The sequence below is a fragment of the Rhinopithecus roxellana genome, chromosome 2 (genome assembly GCF_007565055.1).
Source record: "Rhinopithecus roxellana isolate Shanxi Qingling chromosome 2, ASM756505v1, whole genome shotgun sequence".
Taxonomy (NCBI): domain Eukaryota; kingdom Metazoa; phylum Chordata; class Mammalia; order Primates; family Cercopithecidae; genus Rhinopithecus; species Rhinopithecus roxellana.
Window position 1 is genome coordinate 84,400,128 of NC_044550.1, and position 26,908 is coordinate 84,427,035.

Consider the following 26,908-nt stretch of genomic DNA (forward strand, 5'->3'; position numbering starts at 1 on the left):
GTGAAATGTCTGAGCACTAGATTTTTGCAATCTTATGAATAAGAGTTTAAATGTAAGTGAGTCATTGACACTTTTCCTGCTTTTTGTTCTGGGGAAATAGCTTCACAGTAATATTTTCATTAATTGTATGCAGTGACTTCAGAATCATCTCCAGCTCCTGTACCATCATAAAGGAAGTCAACCCAGAGGGAGTGGTATGCACTAAGGTGATGTTCCAGAGCCCAATTTCAAGCATTGCTGCTTTCTCCTGCTTGATTCGCTCACCCAGGGCCTGGCAAACTACAGCCAGTGAGCCAAATCTGGCCCACCATCTGTTTTTGTAAATGAAGTTTTATTGGAACACAGCCATACCTATTATGTATTTTCTATTGCAGCTTTTGAGAGTGGTTTCAACAGACATCATATGGCCCAGAAAGCCTAAAATATTTACGATCTGGCCATTTATTGAAAAAGTTTGTCAAGCCTGGTGGCATCTCACCAACTGCCCTGCCCCTGCCTTTCATCCTTGCCTCTCATCTGCCTCCACTTGGACCCACAGGCAGTCAAAGCTCAAGATCTGAACTTCAGAAATGTGAATAAGGCTTCATAACCTTTTTCTCTTTTCAATAGAGACAGGATTTCACTATGTTTCCCAGGCTGATCTTGAACTCCTAAAATCAAGGAATTCTCTTACGTCAACCTCCCAAAACACTGGGATTGCAGGCATGAGCCACTGCACCCAGACACTTCATAACCTTTGATATTTTTAAGTGCCTCATGCCTTAACCGCAAGAAGTAAATGGGCATAATCTCAAGAAATCAAAATATGTTTTATTTTTTAAAATGGTTTGTCACTGATCTTGAATAAATCACTTGACCTCTTACATCATTCTTTTTCTTTTTCTTCTTTTTTTGAGAAAGGGCCTCACTCTACCACCCAGGCTGGAGTTCAGCGGCATAACCACAGCTCCCCGCTGCCTCAAGCTCCTGAGCCCAAGCAATCCTCCCACCTAAGCCTCCCAAGTGGCTGGGACTACAGGCACATGCCACCATGCCCAACTAATTTTTTGAATTTTTTGTAAAGATAGGGTCTCACTGTGTTGTCCAGGCTGATCTCAAATTTTTGGACTCAAGTGATCCTCCCACCTCGGCCTCACAAAGTGCTGACATTATAGGCGTGAACCACCATGCCCAGGTCATTATTTTTATTTGAAAAAAATAAATAATGAAGGGACCATTTCATGGCATCCCACTAGGCATAATGACACAAACTAGGCTTATTCCTAAGCTGACAGCCAACATCAGTTACAACAACCAAGGTCTATTGTCTCTTCGTCATCTCGATTTATGTTAGTAAACATCAGAACTTTGGTCTCATGAGAGGTCTTGGCAACCACAATTCACATGTTTTCTAACCAAAATAAACACTTTTTAAACTCTTTGTCACACACTTAGAAATATTCAATACATTGTCCTTTGGGTAATTAAAAGCAGCACTAAGCCAGGTGGCTAGATTTTTGGGTAGCCATTTATGTTTCAGTTAAGTAAAAGAAAAAGGAAAAGGAGATGATGAAGATTTTTCATTTATTTTGGAGAAATTTCATATGAAAATAGAGTTACTCTCTAAAAGTCTTTTTTTTTTATTTTTTATTTTTTATTTTTTTTTTTTTGAGATGGAGTCTTACTCTGTCACCCAGGCTGGAGTGCAGTGATGCAATCTCGGCTCACTGCAACCTCTGCTTCCCGGGTTCAAGCGATTCTCCTGCCTCAGCCTCCCGAGTAGCTGGGATTACAGGTGCCCATCACCATGCCCAGCTAATTTTTGTATTTTTAGTAGAGACAGGGTTTCACCATCTTGGTCAGACTGGTCTCAAACTCCTGATCTCAGGTGGTCTGCCCGCCTCAGCCTCCCAAAGTGCTGAGATTACAAGTGTGAGCCACCACGCCCAGCCTCTAAAAGTCTTAAAGATAAAGTTTTACATACTTGAAGGTACTTAGTCAGAAAATCATAACACTTTATATTTCTTTGTGTGGACCAATTGAATTACATGATCATAACTAAAAACATGAATTTTCTTACCTCTATGCTGTGAAAATCAGGGACTGTTTCTTTAATAATGGACAGAAAGACCATGTCTTAGACAAAGGGGAAAGTGGAGGATAAGAAATATCTCACGTCCATTTCTTTATCACTAGGTGTATGTATGTATGCATACGTGTTATTTTTGGTGACACAGATGTTCTCTGTTTACATTAGATTTGTCCAAACTGTTGGCAGTCAGGCGAGGTGATTCACGCCTGTAATCCCAGCACATTGGGAGGCCAAGGCCAGAGGCTCATTTGAGCCCCGAGGTTTGAGACTAGCCAGAGTAACATGATGAAACCTCATTGCTACAAAAAAAATACAAAAATTGGCTGAGTGTAGTGGCATGTGCCTGCAGTCCCAGCTACTGGGAGGCTGAGGTGGGGGAATCACTTGAACCCAGGTCAAGGCTTCTGAACCATGATTGCTCCCACTGTGCTCCAGCTAGGAAGGAAAAAAAAAATGTTGGGAGGAAAGGACAGGGGAGCTACAGGGGATGGAGGAAAAAAAGCAGAGTTGGGTAGTGGAGACCCATCCTTAGGACTCAACCATGTCATTCTGCCAGCACCCAGGTGACATTTCATATATTTGAGGAAGAAAGGGAGGAAGCATGTACTCTCAAAATGTGAGGAGTCAACATCTGTAATTCCAACTACGTGAAAGCCGCTTGAAGAACCAGAGCATTGACCTATTCATGATTTTTGCAGAGGCACTCATTCGGATCACCCCTCCAAGCAGGCTGGTGTAAGAGCCTCTCAGTATCTACACCAAAGCCCATCTCTCTTGTGGTTTTGAAATTCTTTACTTGTTTGCAGTAGCTCCAATGAACCCTCATGAAGTGATAAACATTTAGTTTATTTGTGGAAATGGCCCAGAGGAAAAAGCTGGTATTAGAACTGAAGATGTCTAATGAAGTATATTTTTCTTAGCCAGAAATTTTGGATGAATGAATGAGTGGAGAAAAGTAAGTGCCTTAGGTAGGGCTCAATATTTGTCCTTCAATTACTTTTTAGGTTGTGATCCTTGGTACACGCCACATTCTGTTCAGACTGCCTCTTCTCTGCTAAAAACATGCCTGTGCAGGGGCAGTTCCCACACTAGTAGCAGGTACGCTCTCACACATTTATGCCTTTGTATAAATTAGAGAAAATCCTAATTGTTCATGTTTTGAATAGGGAATATATTTGAATAGATCAAAAATCAAGAAAATAGAAAAAGGTACACATTGAGAAGTCTTCCTCTTAGACCAGTCCTGATCACCAAATTTCCCCACTCCCACCCTCTATAGCGAATCACCTTTAAAAGATTCTTCTGTATCTTTCTAGTGTTTCTTCATGCAGATATAAGAAAATCCAAATATATATTTATATTCTCTCCCCTGTGTATTATACAATGTTCTGTATGTTGCTTTTTTCAATTGACAGTATATCCTGGAGATCTCTGAATATCAATATATGAAAAGCTGCCTCATTTTTTAAATAGTTTCATAGTATCCCATTATGGGAGAGTGCCATAGGTTATATAATCAATTGTTCCAATCTTTTGTTTTTGCAGACTATGGTACAATTGTAACCATGTGCATGTCATGTTTATATCTGTGGGTACAGCTATATGACAAATTCCCACACATAGGATTCCTGTGCCATAGGTCAAGTGTCTGTATTACTTTGATATAAATTGCCAAATTATCCCCCATAATAATTGTGCTCTCTTGCACTCCCATTAGCAATATAGGAGTCCCTATTTCCCCATTGCCTAACCATATTCTTAGATTAGGTATTTATCTTTCCTTTGGATTATCTTAAATAGAAAATGTCAGGGAGGAAGTCTTTTTTTGCTCCTATACACTAAGATTGCTTATAAAAAATGGTGAAAAAATAGGAAACTAATTTTGGAAAATGTATTGGGTCACTGAATCAAATGCCCAATGATAATTTTATGTGTCATTTACTTTTACAAAAGTATACATTTTTACCCATAATGAAGAGGATACTAATTCAAGAAAGTATCATAGAAAATTAGATATTTTTTCTACTCTGAAGCAGTCACTGATTGTCAGTGGATTCTATACACTAAATTATTTCAGAATTCATATACCTGAAAATTGTCAAATATATAAACTCTAATTATTGGAGTATTGATATTTAGAAAAAGGATCTACAAAGTATTTGTGTCAATTTTTCCCAGTCATTTACATATCAAAAAAGTACTCATAATGGAACCAAATTATTTTCATCTCCAACTTGAACAGCTTTTTGATATTTCAGGTTGAAACCAAGATAAGCCTGTGCATTGAGGCTGAAGAATTGTACTTTTTCCAAATATAACAGTTTTGAAAACTAAGTTATGAATTGTAGTAGCTAAGTTCCATCCAGTTTCGACTCCCATTTTTTGACACAGATCAGAATGAAAAACCCAGAAGCCAATATCCAAGCTTTACCGCAGAACTTTCCACTGTTCAGGCAGTAGTTGAGGACTGAGACAGACGTTCTGAATGACAACTTTATGGTGACAACTGAGTGTTAATGTCATCTGATAACATGTCTGTAGCTTTTTTGGAAATAATCTAGGATGATAGAATGGGAGGTATCTCTTCTAAAATAAGTATTTAGCCTAATTGCTGAAATACTTTATATTTTAAAGACTGGTATGACTGCTTTTTTTCATTTATCTACTTTATAACTTCATGTACTGTGAATTCAGCCTGAAATTGACATTTAAATTTTGTACCTAAATTCATAGGTTTAGTGTTTTGAAGAAAACAATGACTTTCCAGTAAATAAAATAATCTTTTTACATTTTCTTTTGTTCAGCCTTGAGTTTGTTTTGAGAGCTTTAGTTTTGATAAAAAAAGAGAAATGTAATTTTAAAATTTGGGAGAATTGTAAAACACCATTGTATTTTTTCAGATATGTTTTAAAATTTATTTTGTACAATATGTTTATAGATATGAGGCTTCATTTTGTTGAATTCATCCTACACACACACTTCTTTTTAGCTGAAATTAATAGAAAGCCAGTTCTAAATTAATGTAGGTAATACATAATCTAATCAACTGGATGAATACCTTGGTTGCAAGTCTTGTTCTGACCGAGCTAAGTGACAAGAATCTCAATCTACTGACCTTCCAGCATCTAGGCGGAGCTCCCAGGACAAGCAGGGAACAGGAAGCAGGAAATAGCAGGAAAAGGTCCTTTAGTTCCCAGGTGTAGAATGTCTCTGCATTCATGGAAACAATGCTCAGCTGCCTCTGTATTGAACCATACTGATGCCTGCCACCATACTGTTCATTGTAGATACAAATCATTATGTTAAAAGTTACAGTAGGTTAGAAATTGCAACCACCTCTTTCAAAAAAGTGATTACCACAATTTTGAAAGGAAGAGAAATACAGATTGTAATTTTTTTGCTATACCAGCAAAGAAAATTAAATATTTAAAATATTATGAAGATGCTTCTGACTAGCTATGTGTGACCTTCAGAGTTTCATTTTCAAAACAAAGTATTAATCTAGATCAGTGTTTCTCTAAATTTTTGTTCTCAACACCCTTTTATACTCTTAAAAATCATTGAGGACACCAAATTTTTCTTCATGTATGTTATATTGATTGATATTTATGATGTTACAAGTTAAAACTAATCATTTCATAAAAAATATTTATTAATTTTCATGAACCCCATTAAATGTTAACATAAATGATATATTTTTATGAAAAAAATATATTTTCCAAAACAAAAAAATTATTTAGTGAGGAAAATGGCATTGTTTTACATTTTTACAAATCTCTTTATTTAATGTCTGGTTTAATAGAAGACGGCTAAAACTCATATCAGCTTCTGCATTCAATCTGTTGTACTATGTTGTTTTGGTTGAAGCATATTTAAAAACTCTAGCCTCACAAAAAAATGTAGAATGTTAATCGTCTTTTCAGATAATTGCAAATATTCTTTGATACTACATCAAAACTCTCCCATTGGCAGTTTTGTAAAGATTAGTTGCAATGTGGAATCTGAAACCATATTAATGAACTTTTCAGACACTCTTACATTAAAATATGTTGTCTCTCTTGTACTTTGCATAGATGTTTTACATATGCATGGTTTTGTAACATCAGACATTGACCATTAGGAGTTACTAGTTTACCAATTACAAGGATCTTCTCAATATTGCCTTATTTAATTATATAATATCAAAAAACTACATTCATTAATATCACCACCAATCTTTTGTCACATGGAATATTAAAAAGACATGTACCTAAGCTCAAGATATATTCAAAATTTATAATTTCTCTGCTGCTTCAACAGGGATATCTTAAGGGAAACTCATGAAGCATGATCCATAAAAGAAAAAAAAATGCTGGACCTTATTAAAATTAAAAACTTTTACTCTGCAAAAGACCCTGTTAAGAGGATGAAAAGACAACAGCCGGGTGCAGTGGTTCACGTCTATAATCCCAGCACTTTGGGAGGCCAAGGCAGGCAGATCACTTTCAGCTCAGGAGTTAAGGACCAGCCTGGGCAACGTGGCAAAACTCCATCTCTACAAAAAAAAAAAAAAAAAAAATACAAAAATTAGCCAGGCATGGTGACATGCACCTGTGGTCCCAGCTAGTCTGCAGGCTGAGGCTGTAGAATCCCTTAAACCTGGGAGGAAGAGGTTGCAGTGAGCCAAGATTGCACCACTGCATACTAGCCTGGGCAACAAAGTGAGACCCTATCTCAAAAAAAAAAAAAAAAGGATTCGTATCTAGAATATATAGAGAATTCTCAAAACTCAATGGTAAAAAAATCAATAATCCAAATAGAAAATGGACAAAAGACAGAGACAGAAATTTTACTGAAGGGTATATGCAGATGACAGATAGGCACATGGAAAGATGTTCAATATCATTAGCCACTAGGGAAATGCAAGTCAAACCACAGTGAGATATCACTAAACCCTATCTGAATGGCTAAAATGTTTAAAAAAAAAAAAAAAGAGAGAGAGAGAGAGAGAGACACACCTAATTCTGTCAAGGATGAAGAGAAACAGCTGGTAGAAACGGAATGTAGAGCCACTCTAAAAGAGAGTTTGGCAGTTTCTTTTTTCTTTTTTTTTTTCTTTGAGATGGAGTTTCACTCTTGTTGCCCAGGCCGGAGTGCAATGGCACGATCTAAGCTCCTGCAACCTCTGCCTTCCAGGTTCAAGCGAGTCTCTCCTGCCTCAGCCTCCTGAGTAACTAGGATTGCAGGTGTGTACCACCAGATGGGGTTTCACCATGTTGGTTAGGCTGGTCTCGAACCCCTGACCTCAGGCGATCCACCCACCTCGGCCTCCGATAGTGCTGTGATTACAGGTGTGAGCCACCCTGCCTGGCCAGCAGTTTCTTATAAAACTAAATATGCAGTTTCCATAAGACCTAGCAGTTGCACTCTTGAGCACGTATCCCAGAGAAGTGAAAATTACGTTCATGCAAAAACCCGTACATTGCTCTTTCCCTGGGGTCCCAGTGTCCTGGCAGCTTCCTGAATATTTGGCACAGCAATGAGCTAAAGCCCCTGAAAAAGGTGAACTTGGGAAACTGTGGATTGCCAAGACTCAAGGAAGGACTGAGGTGTCATTTACTTTGAATGAAGATCTTGCAAATATTCATGATATTGGCGGAAAAGCAGCTTCAGTCAGTGCTCATAAAGAACATCCATTTGTCTTGCAAAGTGATGGAGGACATATATGAACAATATTTACTGAGAGCTCATCAGATAAGCTGTCTTTGGAAGGAATAGTGGTAAAAAGAGCTGAATGCCAACAGACTGCCAGTGAAAAGTACATGAGATTAAAAAGATTGCAAATAGAAGAATCTTCCAAATCTGTAAGGCTATCACAACAACTGGACAAAGTTGTAACCGCCAGTTTCGAACCTGTTGCTAATCATCAGTACGATACTGAATATGAAAGGAAAGAGAAAGCAGATGGAAAACAAGCTCCAGCTAATAAACAACACGTTTCAGACATGCTATTTTCCGCCTTTAGAAACAACAATATTATCATCTTAAGGACTTGGTGGACGTCACAAAACAACCTGTGGTATACCTGAGGGAACTCTTAAATTGGTGTTCAGAATGTAAAAGAGATCCACAAAAACACATGGGAGCTGAAGCCAGAGTACAGACATCATCAACGAGAAGAAATGAGTGATTAAGACGGCTCCTGGCCAGCATATTAGTGAAACAACAGCGATGCTAAGCAAAATGCGTTGATACTGGAAGGCTTGAACACTGTACGTTAATAGGGGCTAAGTGGCAATACTTTCCTTTCTCTTGGTAAATTTTCTAAACCTCTAACTGTTGTAAAGTTTCTTCAGTGTTTTTTGAGGAGAAAGAACAAATTTATTTATAGACTTAACTTGTATTAAACCAGGTTATTCACAATGGAATAAGGGTTGGAGGATTAAGAAGATTTCTCTTAAATATTAGCTTTTAGCATGTAAAATTAGGAAACAGTTTTTAAATTAGGACTCTGCCCTTGCTGTATCTCTGAGGGGCTGAGGTAGTACAGAATCAGAGAGAATAGTATAGCAAGAAAAAAACAGTCAACTACAGAAACTCTTAAAAGGAATAAAAAGCCAAAGTTCCTTATTTTGAGGAAAAAAACTTTAAAAACCCTGTACCTTAACACTCACAGTAGTTTCCCCTGTAATAGCCAAACCCCGGAGACAACTCAGATGTTCTTCAATATGAGTGGTCAAACCAACCATGATACATCCATACCAGAGACTACTACTCAGCAATGAAAGGAAACAAGTCATTGATACACACAACCATCTGGGTGAATCTCCAGAGAACTGTGCTGAGTGAAAAAAACCAATCTCAAAAGATTGCATACTATTATTACTCCATTTGGATAACATTCTTGAAATGATAGAATTGTAGAGATGGATAACAGATTAATGGTTGCTAGGGGTTAGGAATGGGAAGGGGAGAGAAGGGAAATATGAGTAGAAGAGGACATCAAAAGGGATCCTTGTGGTGCTAAACCTGTTCTGTATCTTGACTGGTGATAAATACACAAACCTACACGTTACTCAATTGCACAGAGCTAAATGCACGCAAATTAGTATATGTGAAACTGGGGAAATAAAATAATATTGGTAGATTATATCAACATCAAAAAAAATTGTGCCATTTCATATTCCCACCAGCTTTATATGAGGGTTTTAATTTCTTCACATCCTCACCCCAACACTTATTATTGTCAGTCTTTTTCATTACAGTCATTTTAATAGTGTATAGTGGTATGCCATGGTGGTTTTAACTAGCATTTCCCTAATGGCTAAGGATGTTGAGCATTTTCTATGTCCTTACCTACTTATATATCTCCTTTGGCAAAATATTTATTTAAATCCTTTGCACATTTTTAATTTATTTGTATTTATTTTATTTTAGTTGTAGTTCTTTATAGATTCTAGACAGAAGTCCTTCATCAGATGTATGATTTGCAAATATTTTTCCCAGTTAGTGGATTTGTTTTTGTTTTCTTCATGTCTTTTGAAGAGAAAAAATTATTTATTTTATTTATTTATTTATTTATTTGAGATGGAGTCTCACTCTGTCACCCAGGCTGAAGTGCAGTGGGGCGATCTCCACTCACTGCAACCTCCGCCTCCTGGGTTCAAGCGATTCTTGTGCCTCATCCTCCAGAGTAGCTGGGATTACAGGCATGCACCACCATGCCCAGCTAATTTTTGTATTTCTAGTAGAGACAGGGTTTCGCCATGTTGGCCAGGCTGGTCTCGAACCCCTGACCTCAGGCAATCCACCCACCTCGGCCTCCTAAAGCACTGGGATTACAGGCATGAGCCACCACACCCAGCCTGAAGAGCAAAAATTCTTATTTTGATCAAATCCGGTTTATCAAATTTTTCGTCTATGGATCATGCCCTAGTGTCCTATGTATGAAATCTTTGCCTAACCCAAGATCACAGAGAATTTCTCCTCTGTTTTCTTCTAACAGTTTTTGGGGCTTAGCTCGTACATTCAGGTCTGTAATCTTTTCTGGTTAAAGTTTTGTGTATGATATGAGGCAGGCATCTAAGTTGATTTTTTTGCATATGGATACTCAGTTTTTCAACACCGTTTTTTGAAGACGATTCTCATTGAATTGCCTTGGACCTTCATTAAAACTCAATTGGCAATAAATATAAGGGCTTGTATCTGGATTTTCTTTCTGCTCCAGTGACCTGTGTTCTATTGTTTTGCTAATACCATCCTGTCTTAATCACTGGAGGTTTATATTAATAGTAAGTTTTTTTTTAATTTAAAGAACTTTTTTTTATACTTTATAAAGGATTATAAATAGTAAGTTTTTAAATAAGTACTGTAAGTTATCCTACTTTGCTTTTTGTCAAAATTGTTTTGGCTGTTCTAGATCCCTTATATTTTTATGGAAATTTTAAGATGAATTTTTTAGTTTCCTTGGATTTAGATAAGAATTGCATTGACCCTTTAGGTGAATGTGGGGAGAATTGCCATCTTAATAATCTTAATTCTTCTTTTGTTAAATGTATTCTCAACTATTTTATTCTTTTTTGGTACAGTTTTGAATGCAATTGTTTTTTTAATTTTTTTGGATTTTTCATGGCTAGGATGCAGAAATGCAGTTGTTTTCTGCATATTGATCTTGTATCCTATGACTTTGTTCAAGTTCTATTTATTTTGCACCATCAGCTTTCTTCCTGCAAATGTGTGATGGTGAAGAGTACAATGACCTTTAGGTAGTTTAGTGCCACTGTCATGATTCATGTGAAGGCACCAGCAGTTTACTCACCATTGCTTTTGTACTAACAGTGCAGATGTCAACCAGTGAAAAAAGGCAATAATCTCTGAGTGTTATCTTGATTTTGCACACCTCAGGGAAGGTTCCCAGGGTTCCCCAGTGGTCTGCAGACAACACTGAGAGAACCAGTGATCTAGATCAGAGGTCCCCAACCCCCAAGGCTACGGACTAGTACAGGTTCATGGCCTGTTAGGAACCGGCCACACAGCAGGAAGTGAGTGGCAGGCAAGCAAGTGAAGCTTCTTCTGTATTTACAGCTGCTCCCCATCGCTCGCGTTACCTCCTGAGCTTTGCCTCCTGTCAGATCAGCAGCAGCAGCAGATTCTCATAGGAGTATGAACCCTATTGTGAACTGCACATCCAAGGGATCTAGATTGTGCATTCCTTATGAGAATCTAACACCTAATGATCTGTCACTGTCTCCCATTAAACCTAGATGGGACCATCTAGTTGCAGGAAAACAAGCTGAGGGCTCCCACTGATTTTACATTATGGTGAGATGTATAATTATTTTATTATATATTCCGATGTAATCATAATAGAAATAAAGTGCACAATAAATGTAATATGCTTGAATCATCCCAAAACCGTCCTGCCCCTCCGCGAGGTCCGTGTAAAAATTGTCTTTCACAAAACGGGTCCCTGGCACCAAAAAGGTTGGGGACTGCTGATCTAGATGGTCTCTAAGCTCCCATCTAAGTGTAAAATGCTATAATTTTTAAAACCTAAGATGAACAGTGTTGACCAGATTTGTCTTTACAAAATGTACTTAAATGGTTGGTTTTCTTGGCAGTCAATATTTCTTAGGCAATTGCTGCATGTGGAACAATGTGTCTAGTCCTTTGAGAGAGATGGAAAGGAAATAGAACACTGGTCCTAGTCTCAAGAAAATGGCAAAAGAAGGCTCTCTGGGTATGCAGGTGTCTAGGAAAGGAACCCAGTGTCACTGTAGGCTGATTGTATTAGACCTCAAATTTGTGTATTTTTTGTTCTACTACAAATAAACAAAATGCTTATAGTGGAGACACAATATGTATCAAAGCTCAAGGCTAGAAGTAAAACTAGGTAAAAATCTATCATTCTAGACTAGTACAACCTAATGTTATCTCATTTCCAAATGACCATAAGACGTAAAGTAATATCAAACTAATTTTTACAACTTTTTCAAAAAGCTTTAATTTTACATTATTGTGTATAACAGACCCCCGGTTGGAAGTTTAAAATCACCACTTAACTGATACTTTGTCTACGTTTTATATATAACTCAATCTGTGTATACAATATGGCGCCTACAGCTCCCTGGGTTGTCTACGTTTTATATATAATTCAATCTGTGTATACAATATGGCGCCTACAGCTCCCTGGGCACATTTACTGTAGATTTTGGCTTTTCATTTGAGAATAATGAAATATTGTTCATATATTCAAGGCAAATAAATAGTCTCAAGGCTTCAATCTGGGATTCCCCAAGTTCTGACATCCTTAATCTTTTTAGTTAGAAAAAAAAAAGGGGACTAAAACACTCTTTCATGGGAAGAATGAAAAGAAATTGAGAAAGTAAAATTAATCATATACAGTACAGGGAAGGGTACAGATTAATTTAGGGATAAATGGAGTTCATAACAGTTTCAGATAAACTAGTTACAGACTAGAGTTCTGACATGAAAATAATCATACAATTTCAGAGCTGGCAGAGAATTCAGAGAGTATCTAGCTCTAGCCTAACACTTCTTCTTTGGCAGAGGAGGGAGCTAAATCTTCAAGATTTTTGACAGAGCTAGACTAGAAACCAGCATTTCTAACTTCTCCTTCAGTATGTTCCGTCCTTCCATATCTGCATTGAATGGAACTTTTGTGGTTTTAATACTCTCAACACCACAAATTGCATTTCCCTAGAAGACAGCCTGGCTTCTAAAACTTTAGTGAGTGAATTATTAAAATGTATGCCATTCTTATCTGGGGTTTCATAATATGGTTAGTAACCCAGCCATCCTGACTTTGTCTTTCTATTTTGCTTTATGCCTCAACTATGAGTAACTGTGAAGTTTTATTTTCTAATGAATTTCTGTTATTAAATATTAAAATCACCTCAACTATATTTACTAATAAGTCAGTGAGAGCATCAACTTTATTCTACTTTATTCTTTTTTTCCCGAAACACACATATGATATTACTTTGCTCATGCTGCATACCATATCTTTGTTGGCTCATTGTTTCCATCTACACTCAGTATAATTGTGACCACATGACAAACTTTACAATAAAGAACTCAAGTTTCTTCAGAACTTATATAGTAGATCATTAAATCAGCTGCATGCTTTCAAATATGCCATTTGTTTTTCCTTTTTCCTATTCATCGTCACCTACATCACTGATAAGATTTTGGGATCCACTACCTAAATCTATATGTGGGGATCTCTGCTATTCCATTTTATCTTGTTTTGTTCTGATTTGGTTTTGCCTGCCTGTTTATTTTAAATAGGCACTAGCATGTCTGACCACAGAGACTGATGATTAAAATCAACTATAAAACGTTTCCATTCGGTTTTGGGACTTATTGTCTGTCCAGGTCCGAGCACCCCATTTCTATGATGGGAGCTCTGACCCAGACACACTGTGCTTGTACGTTGTTATGACAAAATGTAGGGCTCCACTCACAACACATGGAAAATCTTTTCTCCATTCCAGGAAAGCCAGGGTTCTTTCTTTCTAGCATGAATCTTCTCTCCATTATGAATTAAACCTTAAAGTATTGACACATACAATCAGCACAAACCTTGCAGTTTCAATATTGTGGCTATCTAATTTTTCTTCTTTAAAGTTCTATTTTCCTCTATGCAATGATCCTTTGGTTGTATGCTTACAAAATAAGTAGAAGCTTCAAGTCCCTCACTTTTGAATTGGTACTCTTACAGCAAAGAGAGTTGTTAAAAAGAGATATTCCTCTTGATTCCCAGCCTTCAGGTGACTGAGACTCTCAGGGGTGATAAGCCCATATCTTGGGTGAACAATCTGTCCTCAAAGGAAAAAATCTTCATGGCTCTGGAACTTTGGCTTTAAAAAGTTCTTTTTTCTCCTTGTTTCCTCTCATCCACCTTGTTGTTATTAACATCTATGTATTTCAGATTCTAAAAAGTGAAGACCTCAGCAGAGACTGAAACACTGAATATTCAATAGTGAAAGATGTGGTTAGCGAGTATCAACAATTCCATCTCTTTCCATCTAAATGCGGTTTAGCAAGAAGCAGTTCCTCAGAATCCATCTCCTACGGGAACTAATGTTTATGATTTGCTCTAGATCAGGCCCTGCTCTAGGTGCTTTTCATGTATGAACCCATTTAATACATCAGCCATATGCATGGGCACTCTCTTTATCTGCAGTTTTCCGTGAGGAACAGTTAACGTGTCTAAGTCATGACGAGACAAAGCCGCCGAGCCTGTTCTCTTTACTGTTAAGTCATACCATCCTCTTCTGTGGAGTGCCCAGGGAAGATTGCTTAGAGCTTCTTGAGAAGCCATTATTTCTGCTTATCTTCTAGGATGAGTTCCTAGAGAGTGGGGTCTTTTGTTCTTGTGTGGCCTGCCACCACCCTGCACCTGCTGACCTGGACCATGGGTGACCATAACCATGAACCATCAATAGTTATTGCTCACCCTTCCATATTCTGACTTCTGCTAAGCCTTTCCTCTGGACTCTCTCTTCTCTGGCCCACAGTAATCCTCTGTGATGGCTACCAGAATGATCTTCATTTTATAGAAGAGAAAACTAACAGGCACAGAGGTTAACAAACACGTCAATGTCACAAGATCAGGAAGATAGCAGAGCTTGGGGTCAGTCTGCCCCAAGGAGTCCAGCTTCAGGGCCCATGCTCTGAGCTACTATGCCAAGCCAGCTGTCTTGATTAAAAGGAGGGTTTTTCCATCCCCCCAGCTCATGGAGGGCTCCCAAGGCCAGAGTCAAAACCATTTATGGAATTTCTGTTCTACTCTGCATTTGTCATACATCCTGAATTCTTGGACTGGTCAGGAGGCAAGAAGAGCCTGTTCAAAGGAAAAAGTGTATGGATAGGGGATAGGGAGACACCATAGCTTTTACGACATTTGTATGAACGCTCTGTCTCAATTCTGAAGCAATTAATGCATAACAGAAGAACAAAATCTATTCTTGGTCACACGCAGTGACTTTATTTTGTAGTATCTGATTTGAGATCTGCAGTGGTCAGAGAGCATGTTCTCATAAATGGCCTGTCCTGGGCATCACAAGCTTTATAATCATCTCAGTCTGTGCTGTTGGAAGATGTTTTTGTTTGCTACTAAGTCAACTATGTACCAACTTTTACATCCCAGTCCCTCCCCAAGGAAGAAAGAAAAACCTCAGAACCTCAGTTTTTAAAGCCTGACACCTGGTCAGTCATGTCCAATTCTAAGTAACCCTGTAATAATTCATATTGAAGGAAAAAGAAGATTTTCTTTGCTTTGAGGTTTGCAGCTATTACAGACCATACTTGTAAATCCCTCATTTCTGTCTAGGATGGGCAGGAGATGAAGGAGAGGAAAAAAATCCCTTGGCCTCACAGGATGGGATGAGAGGAAAATTAGCACAAAGTTTTTCTTTGTACCATTTGTACCATATTAAGATGCCATGACAATAACAAAAATAACGTACAAGTAATAGGATTAAGTAGCAGGGGATATTAACATCTGGAATGGATAAAGAGGCTTAAGTTCATTATATTTTCATGGTTGTGTATAAATGGTCCGTTTCAGTTTGTGATTACAAATTGTAGCAATTCAAAATAACATTTGTGTGGTGTATGTTCAGTTTGCAGGATTCTTTCATATGCATTATCCCATTTGAGCCCCCCAAATGAGCATCATATCCTTGTGACAGGTATGAGGTTTGTAAATTTAACAAATACACAAACACAGACTTAAAACAGGGAACTGGCTTACCCAAGATCACAGTTAGCAATAGGTCAATCTTGTACTTGAACCTAAGTCTTATAGGTTCACAACCCGTCTTGAATATAGGTGAGAATGACTTTATTTTGTAGTGCTAAGCTGGTGAGGCCTGGGGCAGTAGAACATCTCTTATTGTACTGTGACTTTATGTGCTGATGTCTTTAGGGACTGATGTCTTTGGGTGAGAATGTAAGGGGATGCAGGCTACATGGCCCCAAACATTACGGTTTTTTATTTATTTATTTATTTATTTATTTATTTATTTATTTATTTATTTATTTATTTTTTGAGGTGGAATTTCACTCTTGTTGCCCAGGCTGGAGTACAATGGCATGATCTCGGCTCACTGCAACCTTTGCCTCCCAGGTTCAAGTGACTCTCCTGCCTCAGCCTCCCGAGTAGCTGGGATTACAGGTGCATGCCACCACACCTGGCTAATTTTTGTGTTTTTAGTAGAGACAGAGTTTCACCACATTGGCCAGGCTGGTCTCAAACTCCTGGCCTCAAGTGATCAATCCACCTCGGCCTCCCAAAGTGCTGGGATTACAGGTGAGAGCCCCCGCACCTAGTCCAAGATTTTTTATTTCTTATGACTATATTTTATACCTTTTTCTGCTCCTCCTGTTCCATCTGACTGTCAGCTGTCATTTTTGCTGACCATGGTGCCTCTAGAACAGTGATCCTCAAAGTATGGTTGGTGAAGCAGCAGCATCAACATCACCTGAGAACTTGCTAGAAATGCAAATTCTCAGGCCCTGCCCCAGACCTACTGAATCAGAAACTCTGGGGATGGGGCCCAGCCATCTGTGTTTCAATCAGCCCTCCAGGTGATTCTGCAGCTGCTAAGTCTTGGGAGCCACTGCTGCACAGCAACGATTCCCAACCTTGGCTGTCCTTGGGAATCCCTCGAGGAGCCTCAAAGACTACTAATGCTTATGTCCCAACTCTAAAGATTCTAATTTCATTGGTCTAGGACACAGTTTTTTAATCTCAGCACCAGTGGTATTTTGGGCGGGGTGATTATTTGTTGGGGAAGGCGGGTCTGTCCTGTATATGGCAAAATGTTTAGCAGCATCCCAAGCCTCTACCCCTAGATGCCAGTAGCACACCCACCCCCAGCTGTAATAACTAAAAATATCTAAGACATTGCCAAGTGTCCCCTGTGGTGGTGAGGGGAAGGAGGATGGCAAAATTGCCCCCTGGTTGATAAGCACTGGCCTAGGGTGATGGCCAAGGCACTGGGATATGTAAGAGCTCCCCACATCATTCTAATATACAGGCAACACTGAGAACTATGCCTCTGGAGAGTCTCTATTAATGAACAGCTCTGGATGTGCAATGGGCTAGAGCACAATAAGAGCTAGGCTTCACACCACTGGTGTAAAGTGAGAATCAATCCTCCTGTAGTGAAGACTTAGGCAGTTTGCTGAGGACTAAAGCACATGAGCTTTAGGGCATAAATTTCACAACTATTTGGCTCCTTACTTTCTGGTTGTCAGGTATGTTCCAGAAAACTAATGTAAACAAGTATGTTCCCCATACTTAAGAGGTCCCAGCCAAGTAAGATCTTGCATTGCACTAAATATAGTGGTGAATGTACATCCTGCATTTGGCTCTATTCATTCTACAAACAGGGTGCATATCAATGTATCATACAGTACAAGTTCTTACCTAAATCTGTTTTTGACAGGTTAAAAAGTGCAGCCTGTCAATTTTATGATGTTGATTTTGATACAGTCCAAATCAACCACACAAATGCAAAATTTCTATATTAATCTATGCCGTTTAGAAGCGCTTTCATTTTCAGGTGGGGATCAGGGGCTTTAACTATATTTCAACTATAGAAAACTCCCCTGAGTTAGAACAAAGGCATGCAAAATCCTGGCTCAGCAGATTGCCTTCTGTGTCTCCATGATTCTTTCTGTGGTGTTCTTCTGTGATCTGCTTGAGAAGAGGAGAACATGACGTACATTTAGACCACAGGATGTGCCTCACCTCCAACGGCCTGCCCTGCAGCTCTTAGGAAGGTGGGCAGACTCATCACAGCCCAGAGTGAGATGTCTCCAAGCAAAGAGTGAATGGCAGCCTCTCTTCAGCCTAGACTCTTAAATAGCACAGTATTCTCCCACTTCCTCAAACAACTCCATGGCAGGTTTCTTTAAACATAAAGAGTGTTTATGTTTAAACTACTCACTACTTTGAGACACTGATAAACAACTTTCAAATAGAAAATAAATTTCAAGGTGAATGTGTTTTCAGGTTAAAATTGGTACTGTCTCATTTCAAACTATGAAAATACGATCTGATTTAAAGAGTTGGAGTCATTGATTCATCCAGCACCTACTTGTGCTAGGTACTGTATAATGTCCTTGGAAATTATAAATACGAGGGTGGCAAATTATAAATATTAGGGTACATAGACTCTTTTGTAGCAAAAATAAGCTATGACTGATCTGAGGTGCCTGATTAACCCTTTGAACCAATACTACTCGTCAGGTTGTCAGACTCTTTTGGTTTTTTTTTTTTTTTTTTAATTGAATTGACAGTAGCTTGTTAACATTAATGAAATCAGTGAGTTCTTTACCATAGTCTAGGATGTATTTTCTTAAACAGTTACATATTTATTCCTCTCCTAGTCTATTTCATTAGCATGCTTTTAAAAATCAAAACTTTTTGATTAAGCAATAGAATTGCTCTCCAGAAAATTACTCCAGGAAAAACAGATCATAATACATTACTAAAACATATTATTTCCATACGTTCCCACTTGTTTTCTTTTTCTAAAAAAAAAAAAAAGCATATGTTTCTATGTACGTAGGATGTTTTCTCAAAGAAAACACACTTAGCAATTAACAGTGGTTGCCTTTGGGCAGGGAGTTTGGGGGCCTTGATTGGAAGGGAGACTTAACTTTTCATTATATAAGCTTTTATACAGCTTAATTTTTGCCATCTTATGTATTATATTTTTAAGTGCTAGTAAATAACAGGATGCATTCCCAGTAGTCCTTCAGAAGCTCCAAGTGTTTCTGCTAAATATGAGAAAACCAGTGAGCCCCACTGTTTGCCTCCATGAGGACTCCTGATTCTGCTCCAGCAAAGCAAGCTGAAAGGAGACTTTGAATGTAGGACTGCTCCAACAATGGTTCCATGGAAGAGATTAACAAGCAGGTTCTACTTGAGGTTAGATAGTTAATGAGGGCCTCTTTGAGGAAGCCACATGCAACCAGAGAGGAAAAGGAAAAGAGGGGGACGTTGCCTATAGGCAGGGACCTAATTTCCTCCTAGCAGCATTGGACACTTACTACCCATACATCCTTTCAAAATGAAGGAGATACAAGTTAGGGAAGTCTACACAGTGATTTCACCTAATAATTTTCTCCAATGATTTCTTTCCTTCCCCTTTATCTATAATTCCCAAGAAGAATCAGTGCTCACTCCTAGGAAAAGGAAAAAGAACACCACCACCACCAACACCCCTGTTTGTCTCAAAGAAAGACAATTCCATGACCTTCTTGCTTCCCACCGATTCCATGATGTCTTTCCTCTCTGTCCTTCTTTATGCCTAACCCTAACCTAATCTAGTTAAAAGTTTAAGGACGCATGTAAAAGGAAAAAATAGAATTGAGATTGGAAGAATCTGAGAGAATCCATGTTCAGTTGTGGTTTTTCTGGATCATTTTCTTAGCACTTGCCACTGAGACCTTCACAGGATTTCAAAGTCTCCCTTATTAAGCAAGAACATCTTTTTCTTTTCTCTCATTGTTAGATGTGTGAATTGGGAAATCCATTCATGTGGATTATCAGGGTCCTCTTAATCTCCGGAAATGAACAAACAAACAATTCAACGGTTCCAGAGCATATCCCATAACCGTGCCTACACTGTTTTAATTACATATCTGTGGTCTTTGAAGAATTATAATTCTAGGCCAGAATTCTAAATTCTTACTCTATAAAAAGTAGTTTTCAGGTTTTCTTGTTTTTATAGGGTGATTCATCCCAGAAATATTGTTTTACATCTTTACTTGCACCAAGCATTAATAACCAGCAGTCAGCAATGGCATAATTATTTGTCAGCTTCATGAAAACCATAAGAAATGAAGGCAGTGTTTGTGCAAAGAGTTTTGTGGTTGTCCTTGGACAAAAGTTTATGAGGAAATTTTGAGAAGACACCAATCGAGACTGTTTATAGTGAGATGAAGAAGAAACCAGCACAATTGGATTGGAGAAAAAGGTTCTTTTCAAAAACTATTTAGAAGAAAGGGAAGTAAGCTTGAAAACTAAAGAGAGAAAACTTCTGTAATGAAGTTGTATAGGGTCTTAGCCAAAAATCACAAAATGAGAGACTTCCCTGTGTAACCAAGTTCTCATTCTTTATCTACGGGGTACTGGTTTCCCAATCTCTTTCAATAGACTGGTGTTATGGATCACACTGACCATGAAATTAAACCTCACATCATCTTTTGGAAATAGTAGAAAAGAAATTCAAAGCCAGTTTAGTTATTATGGCAAAAAGAACTTTTCAAAAAAAGAGAAAAAGGAGTGTTTGTCAGGTTAGTAGAATACTGTTTCCTAGTGAGTTAAGTTTAAATTGAGTCACTAAGCAAAAAATTAGAAAGGAAATCAATACCATTTTCACACTTGAAAAGGCATCATATGTTCAGCAGGAACTTCCTTCCCCCTTTTAGGTAGCTGAGCTATTATTTAAGCCCATGCTCTTAGTACAATACCTAATTAGACAAATACAGAGTACTGGTAGCTATTGTTATGTGTCTGCTACCCAACACAGCCACCAGAAGGTGTCCACTCTTGCCTTGCAAACAAGATTGGAAATTGTCAACATGGAAGAACAGATTTTTCTGCAAATGATACCAACAGAGCAAGGTAATCACATTTTTCTGTATAGTAAGGGGAAGTTTGAGCCTAAATAGAGAAAAGCCACTTACATCACATCTTAAGAAGCAGAGTCAGCCCCTTAAGCACAGAGGAAAAGGTAAGTGGCTTTAGGTGTTAGCTACCTGCCAAAATTAGTAGCTTCTACACCACTTTGGTTTTTTTCCAGTATTCTCCCTAACCTTTCATAGTTTTGGCTGCTTGTCAGGAGATAATATAATCTGCCAATTTCAGCAGTTGAAATTATTTGCTTTACCCATGGTTTAGTGAGCACAGATAAAAAAACCACTGTCTGCTTCTCAGCTGAGCTGTCTCCCAAAATCCCAAACTTTTGGTACTGTTTGAAAAGTAAACTAGTTCAACCATTATGGAAAACAGTATGGCAATTCCTCAAGGATCTAGAACTAGATGTACCATATGACCCAGCCATCCCACTACTGGGTATATACCCAAAGGATTATAAATTATTCTACTACAAAGACACATGCACACGTATGTTTATTGCGGCACTATTCACAATAGCAAAGACTTGGAATCAACCCAAATGTCCATCTGTGACAGACTGGATTAAGAAAATGTGGCACATATACACCATGGAATACTATGCAGCCATAAAAAAGGATGAGTTTGCGTCCTTTGTAGGGACATGGATGCAGCTGGAAACCATCATTCTTAGCAAACTATCACAAGAAGAGAAAACCAAACACCGCATGTTCTCACTCATAGGTGGGAACTGAACAATGAGATCACTTGGACTTGGGAAGGGGAACATCACACACTGGGGCCTATCATGGGGAGGGGGGAGGAGGGAGGGATTGCATTGGGGAGTTATACATGATATAAATGATGAATTGATGGGTGCTGACGAGTTGATGGGTGCAGCACACCAACATGGCACAAGTATACATATGTAACAAACCTGCACGTTACGCACATGTACCCTAAAACTTAAAGTATAATAAAAAAAAAAAAAAAAAAGAAAAGTAGGCAGCATCACTAGTTGATGTGAGATCAAAGACACATCTCTTGTGTTATTAAATTGTGTTATATAACTGTAATATATTTAATATGTAAGTATGTATTATAGCATTAATACACTATATTAAGTATGTATTATATATTAAATATATATCAATAAATTCATATGTTACTATATATTAATAATTATATTTTCTATATCTTTCCAGACTAAAAATTGCTGAGGCTTTAAAATATGAAAGAAAAAAGTAACAATAGTAATACTCTTGCTACAGTGCTAACTGAAAAGCACTGTGAATAAAATTTAGAAGCTGGAACGCATAACTAGAAATGTAAGTGCCCACAAGCTCTGTGCCAGCTCTACCACTTCTTACCACTGTGTCTCCTTCTTTCAGCTGCTGGCTGGGCGCTGGCCTTTTGATCACAATGACTTTGGCGTATTTCTTTGCAAGCTGTTCCCCTTTTTGCAGAAGTCCTCAGTGGGGATCACCGTCCTCAACCTCTGCGCTCTTAGTGTTGACAGGTAACGTGGTTCTTTCCCTTTGCTCTTTTGCTGGGCTTAGAAAAGCGTTTTTCTCAAAAAGAAGAGAAGTCAAGAGAATTGGTGCCCAGGACAGTTGTTGATATAGCTTCAAGTCAATTAAAGCATTAACCACCTTGCCTTTGCTGTTTAGAATTACCTTCCACATTTGCTGATTATTAGCCATCTTTGGCTCAGACAATTATGTACATAGAGCATTTTGTCAATAATACCCATTTGACACTCTTTTGACAACAAAGGGAAAATTAACATATTAGATGAAATAAACTTTGTGAAAAGGAGATTCCAGGATATGCAAATCCTATATTTCACCTGGTAAATTTATCATTAAAAAATGATGATACTGTTCAATTATATCTGTAATGTTTAATTAATTGAGTGAGAGGTAAGTGCGCCATATTGCTACGTTCTTCTCCCTGCCTTTTTGAAAGCCTGAAATGTTTCATAAGTTTTAAAAAGAAGGCAACACCAGAAGCACCCCTTTATCCAATTCTGAAAACTCCATCAAATGTCCCTTAGTCTTTCCAGAATCCACACACATGATTGTTAAGAGTTCTCCAAAGAAGCCCTTCCGAATTCTGTGAACTTCTAGATGGTATTTTCTTTACCTTCTGGTTTTCATAGCAGCAATAATAAAGAATGAAATTAGGAAATTTATAACACATTCTGTGGTACTCTTTTATATTTACTATAATTTCACACAAGTGGTGTATAATGGCCTATTTAATTAGCCTACATACAATTTAAAAGAGGTTTTCATTCTAACTTATTCCCTGACACTTTATGAGGGAACCTGAGTCTCATCATTATAGAAATAAAAGGCCCACTCTCCTAAAGAACATTAAAGTGTTTACAGATATTCTGTTATTTTTACATTTATAATTATTGTTAGGACAAAAATTGTTACTGTTAAAACATAAAAATGTGCATTCAGTCAGTAATTAGAAAATTAGAATGGTATCCTTGTTATAAATTTATGTCAGCTGGGCACGGTGGCTCACACCTGTAATCCTAGCACTTTAGGAGTGCTAGGTAATCAGCCCAAGGTGGGCTGATTACTTGAGCCCAGGAGTTTGAAACTAGCCTGGGTCATATAGTAAAACCCCATCTCTACCAAAAATACAAAAACGTAGCTGAGCATGGTGGTGCATGCCTGTAGTCCCAGCTATTCAGGAGGCTAAGGTGGGATAATCACCTGAGCCCAGAAATGAATGAATGAATGAATGAATGAATGAATGAATGAATGAATAAATAAATGACTTTGTGAAACACAAAATAAAAATCGTTAGTATTATTAAAAATAAAACACAAAAAATAATTTCATTAGTAATTTAAAATGCAATCATACCATTGACAAAAATGTTCCCATTGCAATGGTAAACCCAAAGATTAGAAATAATTTTATCATCTATGAATAAGGCCCTTCACTGATTTGCAGGAAAGCCTAGGGTCTCTTTGGGTTACGTCTACATTATATTAGATGTTAAAGGCTGCTGCATAAAAACACTTGCATACCATAAGTGGCAACTGTATAATCTCCACTTGACTAAATAGATCATGGTACCTCAGACCATAAAAAGCTGAATAAATACTTATGATGTGGATTTGACTCACTAATAAATTCTCACTCTGATGTTCCCACTCCCAGCATCCCAACATGATTTCTTCTTTCATTCAAAGTGTTCTATTATCTAAAAGTTAAAGGCATTAAATCGCCTCTTTTACGTTGCTAATACAAGTAAAATTTTTCCTGTATTCATCAAGCTGCATATCATCAAGTTACATTTCTTTCAGAGATGTAACCATGTATTTTCATTATAATATCTAATTAAATTTTTTAGTTATAACTCTAAAATTCATGTAGAGAAAAGAAATGGGAAAATAATCATGACATTTTGAAAAAAGATCAATGTGTCCCACACACATGTTCTTCCTATACGATTTGTCTTTTTATTAAAATACAGGGTCTTGCTCTGTCACCCAGACTAGAATGCAGTGGCCTATGTGGTCATTTGAAGTGCTATAAAGCTACAGTGTTTTAAACAATATAATGCAAACCCATGAACACACTGACAAATCAGTGGGAAAACTCGACTCACGGGCTGGAATACACAAGAATGTATTAATAATATAGGCTGAAATCACTTTGAATATAATCAAGGAAGGAAAGTTTTATCAATAAATAATGCTATTTAGCCATCTGAGGGAAAAAGCATGTTAAAGTCTTCTACTACATATCAATAATAATATTTATAATTATTACCATTTATTGAGTATTACTAAGTGTTAGGCCCTGTTGAAAATACTTTACAAAAATTAGTTTACGGCTGGGTGAGGTGGCTCATGCCTGCAATCCCAGCACTTTGTGAGGCCAAGGTGGGCAGATCACTTGAAGCCAGGAGTTCAAGACCAGGCTGCCCAACAGGTTAAACCCCATCTCTACAAACAATACAAAAATTAGCTGGGCATGGTGGCAGGCACCTGTAGTCCCAGCTACTTGGGAGGCTAAGGCACAAGAATCGCTTGAACCCAGGAGGCAGAAGTTGCAGTAAGCCGAGATTAGACAACTGCACTCCAGGCTGGGTGATGGAGTGAGATTGTCTCAAAAAAAAATTAGTTTATGTAACTGTGATAGTTGGTGTGCTATCTCCACTTTACAGATAGGGAAGCTGAGGTTGAAAGAGATTAACCAAGTCAGCATGGCTACTAAGTGCTGGAGCCAGTAATCAAATGTTGGTAGTCTGCATTCTTAACCACTATACTCAAGCACGTAAAAACTCAAACCATTGTTGACGAAGAAAGTCAAACTCTGAAAAATAGTTGAAGAGATGTATTCCAAACCAAATGTGAAGATCATGACCCGTGACACAGCCTCAGGACGTCCCGAGAACCTGTGCCCAAGGTTGTTGAGTTACAGTTTAATTTTATACATTTGCGGGAGACAGAAGTTACGGGCAAAAACATAAATCCATACATGTAAGGTTTACAGTGGTTTGGCCTGGAAATGTGGGACATCTTGAAGTGGAGGGTGGGCAAGGAGGGCAGGGCGGTGCCTCCAGGTCATAGGTGGATTCAAATATTTCCTGACTGGCATTTAGTTGAAAGAGTTAAGTTTTGCCTAAAGATTTGAAGTCAGCAAATTCTGACAAGAAGTGCTTGGGGTTAGGATAAGGGGGTTGTGGAAGCCAAGGTTCTATGTAGATGAAACCTCCAGGTAGTATGAGAATAGATGGTAAATGTCTCTTATCAGATCTTAAAAGGTGCCAGACTCTTAGTTTAATCTCTCCTGGATCAGGAAAATACCTGGAAATGGAAGGGAATTATCTATAGAATGTAAATTTTCCCCACAAGAGATAGCTAACAGGGTCATTTCAAAATAGGTCAAAGAAATATATTTTGGAGTGAAATACTTCTATTTCTTTCAGGGCCTTCTCTCTGTCATGTGATGCTATACTAGAGTATGGTTGGGATTTGGTATCTCACTGCTACAGAGAGTCTGTTTTGTTGTCTTAAGATCTATTTTAATGTTAATGCTGGCCTGTTGTGCCTGAATTCCAAAGAGAGGAGAGTATGAAGAGGCAGGTCCGACATTCCCTTCCCATCATGGCCTGAACCCATTTTTTAGGTTTCTTTGAAATCCCCTTGGCCAAGAGGCAGGGTCCATTCAGTTATTTGAGGGGCTTAGAATTTTATTTTTTGTTTATACCATAAAGCAGTAGAAGAAAATAGACTATCTTTTTGATCTCTGGAAAGGGAAGGAAGATCCTTCTGAACTTTAAAAGAATAGTAGAAATTCTGGATAAAAGGATAAATGTATTTTACAATATAGTACTTTAAAACCTTCAGATTAAACATGCATAAAACTTAAAAAAAAAAAAAAAAAAACAAGTAATAAGCTGGGGAAAATCTTTGTCACTCCTCTCACAGGCCCAGGGGGCAGAGCTGGTTCCTCCTCGCTTTTTTGTTCTGCCTCCTCTTTCTTCTTTGAGGGGATCTCGGAGCATCATGCCCAGCTTCAATCATGCCCAGCTTCAATCATGCCCAGTGTTGAGTCGGGGAGATGGGGGAAGGTTAGGTCATAGATTCCTATGTCTAGTGTTGGGTCACCTCACCCATACCACCTCCTCTCTTCATCTCATGCATGAAGAACAAGAAATAAGATGTTCCCTCACGATAAATAGTTGTGTATCAAATGAAATGTGAGTCATTCTTAGTTAAAAAGAAAGGAAGGACTGAAGGAGGAAAGAGAAGGAAAAGAAAGACAAGAAACAAAGAGAAAAGAAAGAAAGAAAAAATAATGCCAAGAATCTATCTCATTAAGATTTGATCTGAGTTGTAGATCAAGGAGATGAACTATTTTAAAATTCCACTCTCACAAAAAAATCAGCCTTAATCCAAAAGGTTTTTCCTTGAAATAAATTAATCATTCTTTGTTCCCTAGACACACACTTTACTATTTTACATTTCATTTGGTATTGGCCGTAAGCTCCAGGACTTGTATGTAGGGAATCTATTTGACATTTCTATTTCAAAAGCTTTCACACGAGAGAATGAATCATTCACACTTAATTCCTGAAGATAAGATTCCATTTGCTTTAACTCTCCATTTGGTTGCATTATATTCTACTACAAAAAACAAAAAACAAAAAAAAAAAAACAC

At 37.9% G+C, this 26,908-nt stretch overlaps 1 protein-coding gene and 1 pseudogene across 3 annotated transcripts in view; both read left to right on the plus strand.

Annotated features, from left to right (window-relative positions):
- Window positions 1-26,908, plus strand: part of EDNRA (endothelin receptor type A) — a 64,918-nt gene that overhangs the window by 17,556 nt on the left and 20,454 nt on the right. For all 3 annotated transcript variants that reach the window (XM_010360512.2, XM_030921608.1, XM_030921611.1), the window contains exon 3: window positions 22,103-22,230. In XM_010360512.2, the coding sequence (XP_010358814.1) occupies window positions 22,103-22,230 (128 nt within the window). The remainder of the gene's footprint in view (window positions 1-22,102; window positions 22,231-26,908) is intronic.
- On the plus strand, window positions 7,516-8,244 carry LOC104660210 (annotated as a pseudogene).